The sequence below is a fragment of the Pleurodeles waltl genome, chromosome 6 (genome assembly GCF_031143425.1).
Source record: "Pleurodeles waltl isolate 20211129_DDA chromosome 6, aPleWal1.hap1.20221129, whole genome shotgun sequence".
Classification (NCBI taxonomy): Eukaryota; Metazoa; Chordata; class Amphibia; order Caudata; family Salamandridae; genus Pleurodeles; species Pleurodeles waltl.
The window spans coordinates 1,422,450,585-1,422,469,544 of NC_090445.1; the positions used below are offsets into that span (position 1 = coordinate 1,422,450,585).

At 46.3% G+C, this 18,960-nt stretch overlaps 1 protein-coding gene across 2 annotated transcripts in view; it reads left to right on the forward strand.

The window, feature by feature from the left end:
- VDAC2 (voltage dependent anion channel 2) overlaps positions 1–18,755 on the forward strand; it is a 118,562-nt gene extending 99,807 nt beyond the window's left edge. The window contains exon 9 of one of the 2 annotated variants that reach the window (XM_069240792.1): positions 18,230–18,326. In XM_069240792.1, the coding sequence (XP_069096893.1) occupies positions 18,230–18,321 (92 nt within the window). In that variant the 3' untranslated portion in view covers positions 18,322–18,326. Of the gene's footprint in view, positions 1–18,229 lie in introns of both variants that reach the window. The other variant, XM_069240793.1, reaches the window with a different exon arrangement.
- Positions 18,756–18,960: the final 205 nt, after the last annotated feature.

Genomic DNA, 18,960 nt, shown 5'->3' on the forward strand with positions numbered 1-18,960 from the left:
ACAGAACCTTCACTACCTGGGAGCTATACTAAACACAGAGCTCCAAAGAGTGTATCCTTCGGAGGAACGACTTTTATCGATACACAGGAAGTGTCAAGACCTGTTAAAAGCCGACGCACCTACTGCTCGTCAGGTGACATCGCTACTGGGCTCCATGGCTTCATGCATTTTCATTGTCCCAAATGCCAGGCTGCACATGAGGCCCCTTCAAGAGGCATTGGAGAACAACTGGAGTCAAAGGACAGGTCGCTGGGAGGACAGAGTGCGGCTACCGACAGCGGCACTTCAGTCATTGCAATGGTGGATGCACAGACCTCACCTGTCAGTAGGTTCTTCGTTTCACCAGGTAGTTCCATCTGACACTCTGGTAACGGATGCGTCTCTTCAGGGATGGGGGGCTCATCTGGGTCCCCTCCAAGCTCAGGGCCTGTGGTCCGACAAGGAAAGGAACTACCACATCAATCTGCTGGAACTCAGAGCGGTCCATCTGGCTCAAATCTTTCTCTCCATTGGTTCAGGGGAAATCTCTCCTGATACAAACGGACAATACAACCACAATTTATTATTTGAACAAACAGGGGGAACGAGATCCCTATCTCGAGAGTCCCAAACGATATGGCATTGGCTCCTGGCCAGAGGAATGTCAATTACAGCGGTTCACCTGCCAGGTCAACAAAACGTGTAAGCAGATTTCCTCAGCAGACACCTAGAGGACGCACACGATTAGATCCTACACGGCGAAGTCGTCGAGGACATCTTCGCTCAATGGGGTCGACCTCAGTTGGATCTCTTCGCAGACGAAGTAAACAAGAAATGCCCAGACTTCGCATCCAGGTTCTACCGTCCGGGATCTCGAGAGAATGCCCTGTTGATGGACTGGTCAGGGATATTTCTCTACGCCTTTCCACCGATTCCCCTCATACCGGCAGTGATCAACAAACTTTACAAATCCAGAACCAGAATGATTCTCATAGCGCCACAATGGCCCCGTCAATTCTGTTACACGGATCTCCTCATCCTTTCGGAAAAACCTCACAGGAGGCTGCCGTGCAGACCGGATCTTCTGAGCAGGATGGAGGGCAGGATTCTACATCCCAACCTACCCTCTCTGAGCTTAACAGCATGGCTCCTGAATTCCTGCAGTATGGACACCTAGGGCTCTCGCAGGAGTGTATGAACATCTTGAAAGAGTCCAATCGGCCTTCCACGCGGCGTTCTTACGCTTTTAAGTGGAAGAGATTCTACATATGGTGCTGTCAACAAGGGCACAATCCCATACGGGCTCAGGAGGATGTCATACTGTCTTATTTACTTCATCTGGCAAAGTCTGGTCTGCAGGTATCATCTAAGGTACATTTGTCTGCCATTACAGCCTATCGTAAGTCACCTTCTCAGGAATCCTTCTTTACGAAACCAGTAGTCAAGGATTTCTTAGAAGGTTTGAAGAAAGTTTTTCCTCCTATTCGGAGACCCTCTCCTCCATGGGAACTGAACATAGTACTGTCAAAACTTATGGGCCCTCCTTTCGAACCTATACACAAGGCCTCTTTACAACACCTTACGTTGAAGACAGCTTTTTTGGTAGCCATTACTTCCGCGAGGAGGGTCAGTGAGATTCAGGCTTTGTCTTCCAAAGAACCGTTGTAAGGAAATGCCTCCTTGGCATGGTTACCCCCTGACTTTTTGCCTTTGCTGATGCTATGTTTTGAATTGAAAGTGTGCTGAGGCCTGCTAACCAGGCCCCAGCACCAGTGTTCTTTCCCTAAACCTGTACTTTTGTATCCACAATTGGCACACCCTGGCATCCAGATAAGTCCCTTGTAAATGGTACCCCTGGTACCAAGGGCCCTGATGCCAAGGGAGGTCTCTAAGGGCTGCAGCATGTCTTATGCCACCCTGGAGACCCCTCACTCAGCACAGACACACTGCTTGCCAGCTTGTGTGTGCTGGTGAGAACAAAACGAGTAAGTCGACATGGCACTCCCCTCAGGGTGCCATGCCAGCCTCTCACTGCCTATGCAGGTGTAGATAAGTCACCCCTCTAGTAGCCCTTACAGCCCTAAGGCAGGGTGCACTATACCATAGGTGAGGGCACCAGTGCATGAGCACTGTGCCCCTACAGTGTCTAAGCAATACCTTAGACATTGTAAGTGCAGGGTAGCCATAGGAGTATATGGTCTGGGAGTCTGTTTTACTTGAACTCCACAGCACCATAATGGCTACACTGAAAACTGGGAAGTTTGGTATCAAACTTCTCAGCACAATAAATGCACACTGATGCCAGTGTACATTTTATTGTGAAATACACCCCAGAGGGCACCTTAGAGGTGCCCCCTGAAACCTTAACCGACTATCTGTGTAGGCTGACTGGTTCCAGCAGCCTGCCACAACCGAGACATGTTGCTGGCCCCATGGGGAGAGTGCCTTTGTCACTCTGAGGCCAGTAACAAAGCCTGCACTGGGTGGAGATGCTAACACCTCCCCCAGGCAGGAGCTGTCACACCTGGCGGTGAGCCTCAAAGGCTCACCCCTTTGTGCCAGCACCGCAGGACACTCCAGCTAGTGGAGTTGCCCGCCCCCTCCGGCCACGGCCCCCACTTTTGGCGGCAAGGCCGGAGAAACTAATGAGAATTACAAGGAGTCACTGGCCAGTCAGGACAGCCCCTAAGGTGCAGATGGAGGATTCCCCAATAGGATTAGGGATGTGACCCCCTCCCCTTGGGAGGAGGCACAAAGAGGGTGTACCCACCCTCAGGGCTAGTAGCCATTGGCTACTGACCCCACAGACCTAAACACGCCCTTAAATTTAGTATTTAAGGGCTTCCCTGAACCTAAGAATTTAGATTCCTGAAACTACAAGAAGAGGACTGCTGAGCTGAAGAACCCCTGCAGAGGAAGAACAGAAGACACCAACTGCTTTGGCCCCAGACTTTCTGGCCTGTCTCCTGCCTTCCAAAGAAACCTGCTCCAGCGACGCTTTCCAAGGGACCAGGGACCTCTGAATCCTCTGAGGACTGCCCTGCTTCAAGAAAGACAAGAAACTCCCAAGGACAGCGGCACTGCTCCAAAAGAACTGCAACTTTGTTTCAAGGAGCAGATTTAAAGACCCCTGCAACTCCCCGCAAGAAGCGTGAGACTTGCAACACTGCACCCGGCGACCCCGACTCGACTGGTGGAGAACCAACACCTCAGGGAGGACCCTCCGGCGACTCCAAGACCGTGAGTAACCAAAGTTGTCCCCCCTGAGCCCCCACAGCGACGCCTGCAGAGGGAATCCCGAGGCTCCCCCTGACCGCGACTGCCTGAACTCCATTTCCAGACGGCTGGAAAAGACCCTGCACCCGCAGCCCCCAGCACCTAAAGGAACGGAACTCCTGTGCAGGAGTGACCCCCAGGAGGCCCTCTCCCTTGCCCAGGTGGTGGCTACCCCGAGGAGCCCCCCCTTGCCTGCCTGCAACGCTGAAGAGATCCCTTGATCGCTCATTGAAAACCCGACGCGTGTTTGCACACTGCACCCGGCCGCCCCGCGCCTCTGAGGGTGTACTTTTTGTGCTGACTTGTGTCCCCCCCCCCCCCCCCTGTGCCCTACAAAACCCCCCTGGTCTGCCCTCCGAAGACGCGGGTACTTACCTGCTGGCAGACTGGAACCGGGGCACCCCCTTCTCTCCATTATAGCCTATGTGGTTTGGGCACCTCTTTGACCTTTGCACCTGATCGGCCCTGAGCTGCTGGTGTGATAACTTTGGGGTTGCTCTGAACCCCCAACGGTGGGCTACCTTGGACCCAAAACTGAAACCTGTAAGTGACTTACTTACCTGTTAAAACTAACATTACTTTACCTCCCCCAGGAACTGTGAAAATTGCACTGTGTCCACTTTTAAAACCGCTTATTGTGTTTTATGTAAAAAGTATACATGCTAATGTAATGTTTCAAAGTTCCTAAAGTACTTACCTGTAATACCTTTCAAATGAGATATTACATGTAGAATTTGAACCTGTGGTTCTTAAAATAAACTAAGAAAAGATATTTGTTCGATGGCATCTGTTGCTGCAGATACACATGTTGTGCACAGTCCGCCATCTGGTGTTGGGTCGGAGTGTTACAAGTTGTTTTTCTTCAAAGAAGTCTTTCGAGTCACGAGACCGAGGGACTCCTCCTCTTTGCTTCCATTGCGCATGGGCGTCGGCTCCATCTTAGATTTTTTTTTTTCCGCCCTCTGGTTCGGACGTGTTCCTTTTCGCTCCGGGTTTCGGGACGGAAAGATAGTCAAAACTTCGAAAAATTACGTCGGTATTGTTTCGCTCGGGATCGGGATAGTTAGAATCGACACCGAATCGTGAAGAGCTCCGGTAGCCCTTCGGGGTAATTTCGATCCCCCGTCGGGGCCTGGTCGGCCCGACTGCGTGTAACATCGACACCGATGGAACGGACCCCGTTCCGATTCTGTCCTAAATGCCACAATAAATATCCATATACGGACCAACATTTGGTCTGTAACTTGTGCCTGTCACCCGAGCACAAGGAAGAAACTTGTGAGGCCTGTCGTGCGTTCCGGTCCCGAAAAACGCTCCGTGACCGTCGAGCCAGAAGACTACAGATGGCGTCCACACCGACAGAACACCGAGAGTTCGAGGAACAAGGAGAAGAGGAGGAAGCCTTCTCCATCCATGAAACGGACTCAGATGAATTCGACGTCGACGAAACTGTGAGTAAGACGTCAAAGCACACAGCACAAGAAAATAGACAAGGCCCAGGGGACGCCACTGCCAACTGGCCATGGCTCAACCCATAAAGGTGACCGTCTATCGGCACCGAAAAAGGCCGAACCGGTGCCCAGATCGTCCGACTCGGGTCGAGACACAGGCACGCAACATTCTCGGGACCGAGAAAGTGTTGCCGCAAAAGGTCGACGCCGAGAAGGCGGAGCCGACGCTGAGACAGCGGCACCGAGGATGATCGACGCCGAGAAGGCTCGACTCCGAAAAAGAAGAGATTCGCCTCGGAGCCGAAAACAAAAAAGGACAGTTTCGGTGCCAAAACAATCAGCAACCGAAACCACTACCGGCTCATATTCAGAGGAACATTCATTGTCCTCTCAAATGCGTAAACACAGGTTTGAAGAGGAGCTACAGACTACTGATGTAGACCATACACAAAAGAGGATCTTCATCCAGAGTGGAACGGGGAAGATTAGCACTCTTCCACCAATCAAGAGAAAAAGGAGACTAGAGTTCCAAACTGAACAACTAACACCACAAGCAAAGGTGGCAAAGAAAGCAACTCCGCCACCCTCTCCTCCACCTGTAACTCAAATATCACCGGCACAAACTCCGTCACATTCACCGGCTCACACCACCATGAGCCAAGATGCTTGGGACCTATACGACGCACCAGTGTCCGACAATAGCCCAGAGTCCTACCCTACCAAGCCATCACCACCCGAGGACAGCACAGCGTATGCGCAGGTGGTAGCTAGGGCAGCAGAATTCCACAACGTGTCGTTACACACAGAACCTGTCGAGGATGACTTCCTTTTTAACACCCTCTCCTCCACCCATAGCAACTACCAAAGCCTGCCTATGCTTCCGGGAATGCTAAGGCACGCAAAGCAAATCTTCAAAGACCCCGTCAAGAGTAGAGCAATCACTCCAAGGGTAGAGAAGAAATAAATATAAAGCACCTCCCACAGACCCTGCTTTTATCACCTCTCAACTGCCACCAGACTCAGTCGTGGTAGGAGCAGCTCGCAAACGAGCCAATTCACACACATTGGGCGATGCACCACCCCCGGATAAGGAAAGCCAAAAATTTGACGCAGCTGGGAAAAGAGTCGCTGTACAAGCTGCCAGCCAGTGGCGCATCGCCAACTCTCAGGCGCTCCTAGCGCGCTATGACAGAGCCCATTGGGATGAGATGCAGCATCTCATCGAGCATCTACCCAAGGAATTTCAGAAGCGGGCAAAACAAGTGGTTGAGGAGGGACAAAACATCTCCAATAACCAAATACGCTCCTCTATGGATGCAGCGGACACAGCTGCAAGAACAATACACTGCAGTTACCATCAGAAGGCACGCATGGTTGCGCACATCTGGCTTTAAGCCAGAAATACAGCAAGCAGTACTCAATATGCCGTTCAACGAACAACAATTGTTCGGACCAGAGGTTGACACGGCGATTGAAAAGCTGAAAAAGGACACTGACACAGCCAAGGCCATGGGCGCGCTCTACTCCCCGCAGAGCAGAGGCACTTTCGGCACCTTCCGTAAAACAACATTCAGAGGAGGGTTTCGGGGTCAGGCCACACAAGCCAGCACCTCACAATCAACACCGTCTACCTACCAGGGACAGTACCAAAGGGGAGGTTTTTGGGGCCAGTACAGAGGAGGACAATTCCCGAGAAACCGGGGGAAATTTCAAAGCCCCAAAACCCCAACAACCAAACAGTGACTTACAGGTCACTCAACCCCTCCACATAACACCAGTGGGGGGAAGACTAAGTCAGTTTTATCAATCATGGGTGAATATAACAACAGACACTTGGGTCTTAGCAATTATCCAACATGGTTATTGCATAGAATTTCTACAGATCCCTCCAAATATCCCACCCAAAACACAAAAAATGTCAAAACAGCATTTAGACCTCCTAGAAATAGAAGTTCAAGCACTACTGCAAAAAGAAGCAATAGAACTGGTACCATGTACAGAAATAAACACAGGAGTCTATTCACTGTATTTTCTAATACCCAAAAAGGACAAAACACTGAGGCCAATCTTAGATCTCAGAATACTAAACACCTACATCAAATCAGACCACTTTCACATGGTCACGCTACAAGAAGTGTTACCACTGCTAAAGCAACAAGATTACATGACAACCTTAGATCTCAAAGACGCGTATTTCCACATACCGATACATCCTTCGCACAGGAAATACCTAAGGTTTGTATTCAAGGGGATACACTATCAATTCAAAGTCTTAGCGTTCGGTATAACAACCGCACCAAGGGTGTTTACCAAATGCCTAGCAGTAGTAGCCGCACACATCAGAAGGCAGCAAATACACGTATTCCTGTATCTAGACGATTGGCTAATCAAGACCAACTCGCTAACAAAGTGTTCACAACACACAGAGTATGTCATACAAACCCTCTACAAACTCGGGTTCTCCCTCAACTACACAAAATCAAACATTGTGCCGTGCAAAATACAGCACTACTTAGGAGCGGTAATCAACACAACAAAAGGATTAGCCACTCCGAGTCCACAAAGGGTTCAAAATTTTCACAAGGTCATACAGGCCATGTATCCAACACTAAAAATACAGGCAAAAGTGGTTTTAAAACTCCTAGGCATGATGTCCTCATGCATAGCCATTGTCCAAAACGCAAGACTGCACATGAGGCCCTTACAACAGTGCCTAGCATCACAATGGTCACATGCACAGGGTCACCTTCTAGATCTGGTGTTGATAGACCGCCAAACATACATCTCGCTTCTATGGTGGAACAGTACAAATTTAAACAAAGGGCGGCCGTTCCAAGACCCAGTGCCACAATACGTAATAACAGATGCTTCCATGACAGGGTGGGGAGCACACCTCGATCACCACAGCATCCAAGGACAATGGGACGTACATCAAACAAAACTGCATATAAATCACCTCGAATTACTAGCAGTATTCTGGACGCTAAAAGCATTTCAACCCATCATAACCCACAAATACGTTCTTGTCAAAACAGACAACATGACAACAATGCATTACCTAAACAAGCAAGGGGGAACACACTCGACACAGCTATGTCTCCTAGCACAAAAGATATGGCAATGGGCAATTCACAACCACATTCGCCTAATAGCACAGTATTCCAGGGATCCAAAATCAACTAGCAGACAATCTCTCTCGAGATCACCAACAGGTCCACGAATGGGAGATTCACCCCCAAATCCTAAACACTTACTTCAAAATTTGGGGTACACCGCAAATAGACCTATTTGCCACAAAGGAGAACGCAAAATGCCGAGACTTCTCATCCAGGTACCCACACAGACAGTCTCAAGGCAATGCCCTATGGATGAACTTGTCAGGGATATTTGCATACACTTTTCCCCCTCTCCCTCTCCTTCCATATCTAGTAAACAAATTGAGTCAAAACAAACTCAAACTCATATTAATAGCACCAACATGGGCAAGACAACCTTGGTACACAACACTACTAGACCTGTCAGTAGTACCACACGTCAAGTTACCCAACAGGCCAGATCTGTTAACACAACACAAACAGCAGATCAGGCATCCAAACCCAGCATCGCTCAATCTAGCAATCTGGCTTCTGAAATCCTAGAATTCGGACATTTAAACCTCACTCAAGAATGTATGGAAGTCATAAAACAAGCTAGAAGGCCATCCACTAGACACTGCTATGCAAGCAAATGGAAAAGGTTTGTTAGCTACTGCCATAATAATCAAGTTCATCCATTACACGCATCCCCAAAAGATGTACTGGGATACTTACTACACTTACAAAAGTCAAATCTAGCCTTCTCTTCCATAAAAATACACCTGGCAGCAATATCTGCATATCTGCAGATTACTCATTCAACTTCACTGTTTAGGATACCCGTCATTAAAGCATTTATGGAGGGCCTAAGAAGAATAATGCCACCAAGAACACCACCAGTTCCTTCGTGGAACCTTAACATCGTCTTGACAAGACTCATGGGACCACCTTTTGAACCCATGCATTCTTGTGAAATACAATTCTTAACCTGGAAAGTTGCATTTCTCATTGCCATCACATCTCTAAGAAGAGTAAGTGAAATTCAGGCATTTACAATACAAGAACCTTTTATCCAAATACACAAAAATAAGGTTGTACTAAGAACCAATCCTAAATTCCTACCAAAGGTTATTTCACCGTTCCACTTAAATCAAACGGTAGAGTTACCAGTGTTCTTCCCACAGCCAGACTCAGTAGCTGAAAGGGCACTACATACATTAGATGTCAAAAGAGCACTAATGTACTACATCGACAGAACAAAGGAGGTTAGGAAAACAAAGCAACTGTTTATTGCATTTCAAAAACCTCATACAGGAAACCCAATATCAAAACAAGGTATAGCCAGATGGATAGTTAAATGCATCCAAACCTGCTATCTTAAAGCAAAGAGACAACTGCCCATTACACCAAGGGCACACTCAACCAGGAAAAAAGGCGCTACCATGGCATTCCTAGGAAATATTCCAATGCACGAAATATGTAAGGCAGCCACATGGTCCACGCCTCACACATTTACTAAACACTACTGTGTAGACGTGCTATCCGCACAACAGGCCACAGTAGGTCAAGCCGTACTGAGAACTTTGTTTCAGACTACTTCCACTCCTACAGGCTGAGCCACCGCTTTTGGGGAGATAACTGCTTACTAGTCTATGCACAACATGTGTATCTGCAGCAACAGATGCCATCGAACTGAAAATGTCACTTACCCAGTGTACATCTGTTCGTGGCATTGGTCGCTGCAGATTCACATGTGCCCACCCGCCTCCCCGGGAGCCTGTAGCCGTCGGAAGTTATCTTCAACATCTGTACATTTGTATATATATATATATATATAACTTAACCTTAATTTGTACATACTTATTCATTCCATTGCATGGGCACTATTACTAACACACACAACTACTACCTCACCCTCTGCGGGGAAAACAATCTAAGATGGAGCCGACGCCCATGCGCAATGGAAGCAAAGAGGAGGAGTCCCTCGGTCTCGTGACTCGAAAGACTTCTTCGAAGAAAAACAACTTGTAACACTCCGACCCAACACCAGATGGCAGACTGTGCACAACATGTGAATCTGCAGCGACCATTGCCACGAACAGATGTACACTGGGTAAGTGACATTTTCATTCTATAACAAAACCTATTGGCTGGATTTGTCTCTGAGTGTGTGTTCCTCATTTATTGCCTGTGTGTATGTACAACAAATGCTTAACACTACTCCTTGGATAAGCCTACTGCTCGACCACACTACAACAAAATAGAGCATTAGTATTATCTCTTTTTGCCACTATCTTACCTCTAAGGGGAACCCTTGGACTCTGTGCATGCTATTCCTTACTTTGAAATAGCACATACAGAGCCAACTTCCTACAACCGTACAGTTTTTCACGACAATAGAGTGGTTCTGCGAACTCACCCATCTTTCCTTCCGAAGGTGGTGTCAGAATTCCACATCAATCAAACTATATCTTTACCGACTTTCTTTCCCAATCCGGAGACTCCGGCGGAGAAAGCATTGCACTCCTTAGACTTGAAAAGAATGCTGAAATTTTATTTGGATAAGACAAAATCGATTAGACATTCCAACCATTAGTTTGTAAATTATGGTCATTTGAGGACAGGAGAGGCAGCATCTAAAAGAACGATATCAAGATGGATAGTTTCTTGTATTGTTAATACTTAGCAGCTGGCTAATAAACAATTACTAGCTAGCCCTAAAGCGCATTCCACTAGGGGAAAAGCGGCTACTGCTGCCCTCCTTAATGTCCCAATCTCTGAGATTTGTAAGGCTGCTACATGGAAGTCTGTACATACTTTCACTAGACATTACTGTTTAGATTCAGATGCAAGAGCAGACGCCCAGGTTGGGCAGGCCTCTCTGAGAAATTTATTTGCATAATACGCATCTATTCCTGCACTTCTATTAGACAGTCCGCAGAGTTTAGGGATGGGCTTGCTAATCTATTCAATGTTTATGACTATTGATGAGGATCCCCTGGAAGAGAAGGATTAGTTACTTACCTGTAAATCCTAGTTCTCTTCCAGGGGTATCTTCATCAAAGTCATAAACAACCCACCCTGCTCCCCGGACGCACGTCTCCTAGAAGTGCAGGACAGACCGTCTTTCGAATCAGTTTCACAGATTGTCACCGTAAAAAAGTACTGACCTAACTGTGAACCAACTGTCGCCTTTCCTTCACCCCTGAGGCATGGTGGGATACTGGAGGTGCTCAGGGTCTTAAAGGCACGGTGCCAAAGTTTTTATGGTTCTCCTGTGTTAACCTGCATGCAGCCTATTAGCTAAGAATGCTCCATTGTTTTTCAATGTAGTTTTTCTCTTTTTTCTCTAGAAATTGCTGCTGCTTATTTCCCTAAGCCCAGTTTTGGGGGGCTTGGGTAGATATTTATTCTCTTTTGTAATTTTATAATGTTTAAAAAAAAAAAAAAAAAAAGCTCCATAGAAATAAAGCATTTTAGCTTGTTTATGATTATAGTCTGCATTGCTGTTTCACACATGTATATATGTATTTAGTATGAACGATATGTCTACTAAAAATGCTATATATACTTTTTCGTGCATATTTCATACTTTATATGTGTGTATTTTATACATGCTCCGGGGTCCCTGCACAAGGGCGGGAATATTCAATGTTTATGACTTTGATGAGGATACCCCTGGAAGAGAACTAGGATTTACAGGTAAGTAACTAATCCATTCTCCACTTGGCCAAGAAGCAAAACCTTCACGAGTTTTGATCTACAATGGACAGTGATATCACAACATTTACATCAGCTTCATCAGGGTAACATTTTGGTGCTGTACCAGTCACTCTGTTGTACCTTTGTGCCCCACGTATTCGAGGTGGATGACAGTTTGGGTTTTCAGTGGCAGGTCCTTCCCCGGTGCAACCACTCCACTTGACAGCCCCCTGACGCTGGTACCTGATTTGGCTCTGGCTTCTCAACTGCCCCCAAACCTTCCTTCGGCTCTAACTCCACTGGCTATGATTCCAGCGACTAGACTGATACCACCAGCCAATATCTTATCGCCCACCCCGATCCTAACTATTCTATACAAGCATCCAATAGTTTTATCAGACACTGAAATAAACCCACCTAAACATTTTGCTCGCTAAGGACCGTTCTGTATACCACAAAATGATGACGCCAAACAATGTGAAGCCCGTCAAGGTAATTTGAGGGTGTGGAGGGAGAAGCATTTACGAAGACCTACAATGCTAGTGGTCTAAACACATGCCCAGGCATTGGCCAGTCTTCATTTCCCAACTATAGAGACAGTACTCCACCTCATTTACTATAGTGATCTGGAGAGCAGCATAAGTCCTATGCCTCATATTGCCACATACAGATGTCAAAACCAGTGTGGATACTGACTGAAGTCCTCAACCCTGCACAAACGAACCTGAAACCTCTTTAGCTCTTCAATGAGGCATTGACCAATGTGCCAGTAGGCACCTGGGCAAAACCAAGCTCTTGTCCCCTTTAAGTAGGCCAGCAGCAAGGCATCTAGACTGCTCCTGGGGACTGAGATTTTTAACTTCAACAGCCCACCCCTGGAGAGTTTAGTGGCGCAGCCATCCATCAGCCAACTGAACCTAAATACCTTCCCAACAACTCCCCTAGGCAAAGAGTCTATGTGAATGCAACATTCACAAATTACATGTTTGCTTTCTTCATCCTTGTCCTGAGAACAGTAAATACAACATGTCTCCTGGGTAGGTATTTGCACCCTTTGTGGGACAAAGTGACTGGTGTTTTGCCAGCTCTCAGGATGACATCAGTTACATTACAAGACTAATCCTGGGCGATCAGGATGAAACACAGCACTCCATTGGGCCTGCCTTGGATACAACAGACTGTTTGGGTAAAGTGGTCTGCACCAGGGTGGTGCTAAGGAACCACACCTGGATGTGCTCCACAAGCTTCTCTTTGGACGTCTAGCAGTCTCTAATGAACACGCAGGTTGAGTCATCTTGTCTTTTTGGAGAAAGGCAGCTTTTTGCCTCAGAACGTTTTAAAGAGAGAAAGGTCAAGCTGGCTCTCTACGTCTAGATCTGCCTGTATGTCAGATACCCCAGACTACTTTTTCCTTTCAATGTTTCAGACAGGGTTACCAGAAGAGGGCCCAGTATGGGCCTAGGCAATAGCAAAGCTTCCAGCTTCCCAACCCTTTTGAGATAGTCAGTGGAGCAGGCGTACGGGGGCAGCAATTTACCAAACTCCCTGTGCCCACCCCAGCTGCTGCAAAACTGCTTTAATTTGCTTTCGACTGCACCCGATTGCCCAGTTGGCGGTCAACTCAACTTTAACCTCCTTGGTTGAAGGAGCATCATTTCTGACAGATCATACAACATGGCTGTTCCTAGCCTCTTCATATGTCAGTGGACCTACCACCCACAACACAACACCTCCTGAAAGACCAATGCAACACCTCCTGGAAGAGCAATTGACAGGATTGGGACTGGCTGTTACACTTGTTATTTTCTGATGCCCAAAAAGGGTGGGAGCCTCCGCACCATCCTAGATCTTCAATCTCTAAACTTCGAATGGAAGGACAAATTCGAAATGCTCACCTTGGCCCAAGACATGTCTGCAAGTTGAGCACCACTATCCAGTCTCCTGGATCCTAGGCAGAGTGCTTACTTTCAGGTCCACATCTGGCAGTCCCATAGATGCAATCTGTAGTTTCAGGTAGGCTACAAGCACATCTGTTTTTCAGTGCTACCTTTTGGCGAGACCAGTGCACCTCAGGTGTTCACAGAAGTGATGGTGGTAGTTGCAGCTTATAAAGGGAGGTTGGAAATACTAGTCTTCCCATATCTAAAAGACTCATTGCTGAAGGTGGGGGGTCTCCTCAAATGATTGTTAAACATCTCCACACGACGGCTGATTTGTTGACATCATTGGGTTTTTCCATACATGTGCTGAAGTCACACCGGACTCCTTCCATTTGACATAGCCGTCCTGGTTAAAGGACTTTTCCAAGCCTTTCCTCCACTTCAACAAGTCTAGGACGTTCGGACTACGATCCTGATGTTTCAGCCTGCAGTCTTTGTCGCAGTGAGATCGGCTCTGAGGCTTCAGGCCTCCTGTTTCCTGCTTCTGGAGCACCTTGGATGACTCATGCGAGCTCTGCAGTGGGGATCTGAAGTCTCAGTGGGCTTAGCACCAAGACAACTTCTTCCATCCAGATTTTGAAGGAGACTGAGAAAGCTATGTTGTGATGGCTGCTCGACTGCAATTGGACAAGCAGCAGACCCCTCTACCTAGACTAAACAGCTGTGATTGATGCATTGTTGTTGGAATGGGGGTTCATCTGGGAGAGGTAGTGATCAGTGGACTCTGGTCTCTGTCAAACAATTGCCTCCACATAAACTTGCTGGAGTTGCAAAGGATTCACTTTGTGTTGAAGGTGTTCCTCGGAGGGGTAATTGGTTGAGGTGCTTACAGACAATACACCTACGATGCAGTACTGCAACAAACCGGGCATTGTGGGGTGGTAGGTTCTGTGGCAGGAGGCTCTGTTTTAGAATGTAACTGTATGCTCAAGGCACATCCCAGATCACACAATGCCTGGCACGATCTTTCAACACCGTGGCAGACAAACTCAGCTGCTGTTTCCTCGCAGATTACAAATGACAGTTACATGTGGAGATGGTAGAGGGTGCCTTCTAGCAGTGGGAAGAACCCAGCTCCATCTATTTGCCACCATAGAGAACATGCAAATTCAACGCGTACCCCTATATATGTGCAAAATGAAGGCATACTGCTGTGAGACTCCTTTCACCTACATTGGGGATCAGGACTTTCGTATGCCTTTCTGCCACTCTCTCTTGCCCAGAGTACTAAAAAATATCGAGTCTGGATTCAAGTCAACATAGTGACCCCAGACTGGGCGAGGAGAGAGTGCTACCTGGAACTTCTGGCCATGAGTGTTTGTTCTCCGTGAGCATTTGTCTCCTGCCCTTTCAGGATGAACCTCCTGTCAAAGCAATACGGTCTGGGCCTATACCTTAGTTTATTCAGTGTAGACCTCTGACCAGCAGCAGTTTATTGCAGTCTATCTTCTCCTGAAATGGTTAATGGTGTTCTTGCAGCCAGGAGTCCATCTACCATCGTATATGCAGGATGCTGCAAAAGGAAGAAGTTTGTTGCTTTGTGTTCCTCTCGTAAAGATCAACTCTTGCAAGGAAGAGTATTTGACAGTCTTCTGTTTCCTCTTTCACTGGCCCAGCAAGACCTTGCTGTGACCACAGTTGAAGGTCATTTATCAGGCCCTTTGTATGTTTTCTGGATCAACCTTCATTTTTTTTAAATGACCCATTGTGATGCAGTCTTTTGAAGTGGTTGACTCTCATGTTCCCACCAACAGTTTCTGGTGCTGCAGTAGGTTAATTTGTTTTTCACCTCATCTTCTCCTGCTAACCATCAACACAGTCTTCCTCGTTGCCACAAATCGGCAGCCGAGTGAATGATTCACCCTCTCTGTTTTCTGTGAAGTGTACTTGTATTGTCCATTAAGGTTCTGGCCGTTGAAAAGATCTGCACGCTCATATTGATTTCAATGGGTTTCATGTCCGTTGGCGCAGAGAGTTTTCAGAAAGAAACCTATCAGTGAGCGGAGGTGGCACATATATAGTGTCCCGATGCCCTATCCAGGGCAGATCTTTTGCAGAGCCGCATGACACCACATATCGATGCGCAAGGGAATTGCTAGGAAAGCTTCCGCCTCCAGTCTGACACCTGGGGATATTCACAAAGTGAGGAATCTTCACTTAGATAATCTCTACCAAAAAAAGAAGTTACCAAAGATAACTTGTTCACTGCGTGACCTGCAGTCCTTTGAGTTACATTTTTGAATTAAGTGAGTTAAAATCTTGGCTTGCTGCACCTGCTCTGTTTGTGGTAATAGTTTCCAGTGCTGTTCTTGAGTTGTGTGTGTGTATATATATGGTCTTTGAGCAAAAGCAAAACTGCTGTTTGCTGTGCAGCCCCGTTTGTGAGGGAATCGCCTGGGATTAAAATGTTGACAAACTTTGCGTAGAATGAGTGGAATTTGCATTACTGCTGTTTCCTGCAGTAGCTGTTCTTTCATTGTGTGAAGCTCATGCTGTGCTGCTCCTTGAAAGCTTCGGGCTTACTGTGCCAGTGCTGCACCATGTTCATTTCAGCACATACTTTTATGCTGTCCTGCTTTAAAGTGCTGTTGAGGAACGCTAGAATGAAGGAGACATGAGGTAGGGAGCATGGGACACTAATGAGGAGCTTGCACTGCTGCATATGTGTATCTACCGTAGTTCTTCTGCTTCCCTCCTCAATGGAACTGAGATGCCTGGCCCAAGCATACAGTGCCTGAGATCCATTTTGATTAAAAGAAAAACATTTGTGAAAACATCTACTTCTCTCGTAGGGGATTTCCATGTATGGTCCTAAGTGTTGAATATTGCCCGCCCGCGGGGCCCCCGGAGAACTTTTTCCCAATATAACTTGAGTGTCCATGTTCGCCTTACTTCAGAAAAGCCTGCCAAGTCACTTAAGAATGTTCCTATGCAGCCTATAGGAAAGGCTACAGTGTTCAAACTTCTTCAACCAGTTTGTTCTTGAGGTAAATGCATTTAAATGCCTGAAAAAATGAATATAATTTCAGAAAAATTCCTTCACAAACCTTTTTTGTATTAGAAAATCCCTTTGAAGGAGTGCAGAGCAGTGTAGCCCATAGGCTTCCATTAATAATAAAGAAAAAGGAGACTATGCCTTTAAGAGCAGCCAGTCCTCCAGTATCCCATCATGCCTAGAGGCAGTTACCTCAGTTCTTTTTGTAGGCAGTTCTTAGCTGATAATAATGATTAACCTAATTAAGCAATCTAATTAAGCATTCTGTCTGCTCCCCCGGGGTGGTGGGAGGGTTGCTTATGAATATCATGGAAATACCCCTACGAGAGAACTGGAGTTGCAGGTAAGAAACTACATCTTCTCTTGGGGGGGGTTTCCATGTATACTCATAAACGTTGAATAGAATAGCAAGCCCATCCCAGAACACGCGGAGGAGCAGGCAGAACACTCAGAAAATACTCCCTCACGCAAAGAGGTTTCTAAGAGAAGCCGGTCTTACTTAAGCATCTGCCCTAGCATCGGTGTCAAGGCAATAATGCTTGGTAAAGGTGTGAATAGATCTCCAAGTACAAATGTCTGCTTATGGAACATTCCTCAATAAAGCAGTCGTTGCCGACTTGGTTCTGGTGGAATGCGCTTTTGGTTTGCCCTGTAGAATTTTCTTAGCTAGTTGATAGCAAAATAAAATACAGGAGACTATCCATCTCGATATGGACTGTTTGGAGGTGGCTAAACCGGTACAGACCGTACCATAATTAACAAACAGTTGTGAAGTTCTCCGAAGGGAATTAGTCTTCTCTAGATACAACTTTAACACCCTTTTTACATCTAGAGAATGGAGAGCTCTCTGCTGGGGTAGATAGGTAAGGAAATCGACTGGTTGATGTGAAAGTCGGATTTAACCTTGAGCAGTAATCTAGGATGTGTTCGCAGTACTACTTTGGAGGAGTGAAATACTGTGTAAGTCTCGTGAGTACAGAGGGCCTGAATCTGGCTAACCCTTCGTGTTGATGTGATGGCCACTAGAAAGGCCGTTTTCCAAGTTAGGTGTTGGAGAGATGCCTAGTGTATGGGTTCAAATGGATGTTGCATGAGTCGTGAAAGGACCACATTAAGTTCCCATGGTGGGGAAGGGCGCCTAACTGGAGGAAGACCTTCTTCAACCCCTCTAGGAAATCTTTGCTGACTGGAATCCTAAAGAAAGAGGTTTGCAAATGAGTATTCCTGTAAGCACTCAAAGCTGCCAAATGAACATTTATTGAAGAAACCTCCAAAAATTCCTATTAAAATTAGAATGTTAATTTTTGTATTTATTTGCAAATTAAGAAATTAATAAATGCATGGTGGTTGGAATGCTTTTTTCTCCCTTTTTTTGTTGTTGTTTTTTTTGTTTGTGTAGAATGTGGTTCAAATCATAAACCATGTTTAGGCCTGAGTCCCCAGCTTCCAGTAATGACTCAGTTGGGGGGTGGAACCCGGGATTCTAATAATGATTCAGCGGGTTTCACTAATAAAGTGTGGAGTTCACAGAAGTCAAAAGATTCGAAACCACTACCCTAGTATAGATCTCAGAAAAACGCATTATTGTAATGTGTTGCTGTTGGATGCCTGCTAATGTGGACACTATTACTTGTATAGTAATTGTATAAAATTTCTGTCGCCATAGACTTCCATAGAACTTGAAAACTAGAAAGCCTGTTTCACGTCTCCCACTGTTAGGTACTTTCTAGTCTTGGGCATAGTATTGCCAGCCACGTTATGATAATATATTTTTTATGGAGTCGTTCTAATGGATGTATTTTTGACTTACAGGTGTGAAACTCACACTCTCTGCACTCGTAGACGGAAAGAACTTCAATGCAGGAGGTCACAAGGTGGGACTGGGCCTGGATTTGGAGGCTTGAAGGGGCACCCCAGTGACCACAAGCAGATGGGGAAGCGATTTGATGAATTTAGCCTTAACAATGCATTTTTTTGAAACCTGATCGCACCGTTTGCCTCGCCTGTGGATGGCACCGGAACAAGCTGTATTTTTATGTATTTAAACCTTGACCTGTTCGCTGGTTTCTAGTTAAATTGGTTGTTATCGGACCCTGGAACAGGCTGATCCTTTCCTCATTATTTAAATGTCTTGTTCTACAACTGCCCGCAAGAATGGATTAGACTTTCCTGAAATGTTGAACGGTGTGCACCATTATTTTATTTTCTGCAATATTGATGCAAACCAGATCATTGGATGTTTTGAAAAAATACACTAATTTTGTTATGCCACCTTTGTCCAGAATACTTTTGGTATCCTGCAAATGTACCACCTAGGAATAAAAAAAATACATCTGTACTGTGACTTCTTTATTAATTCAGGAACCCCAACAGAGAAACACTGAGGTGCCTTTTTTTAGGGTCAAGTGCAAAGCGCTCTGTCCCTGTTTATCCACGCCCATGAGTTTGGTTGGTTCGTGGGCTTGCCTTTTTAAAATTCGCTTGATTTCATTAGTGAAAAGCATGCATACGTCATCATGCCTTTTCCGGTGTTTAGCCCTGCT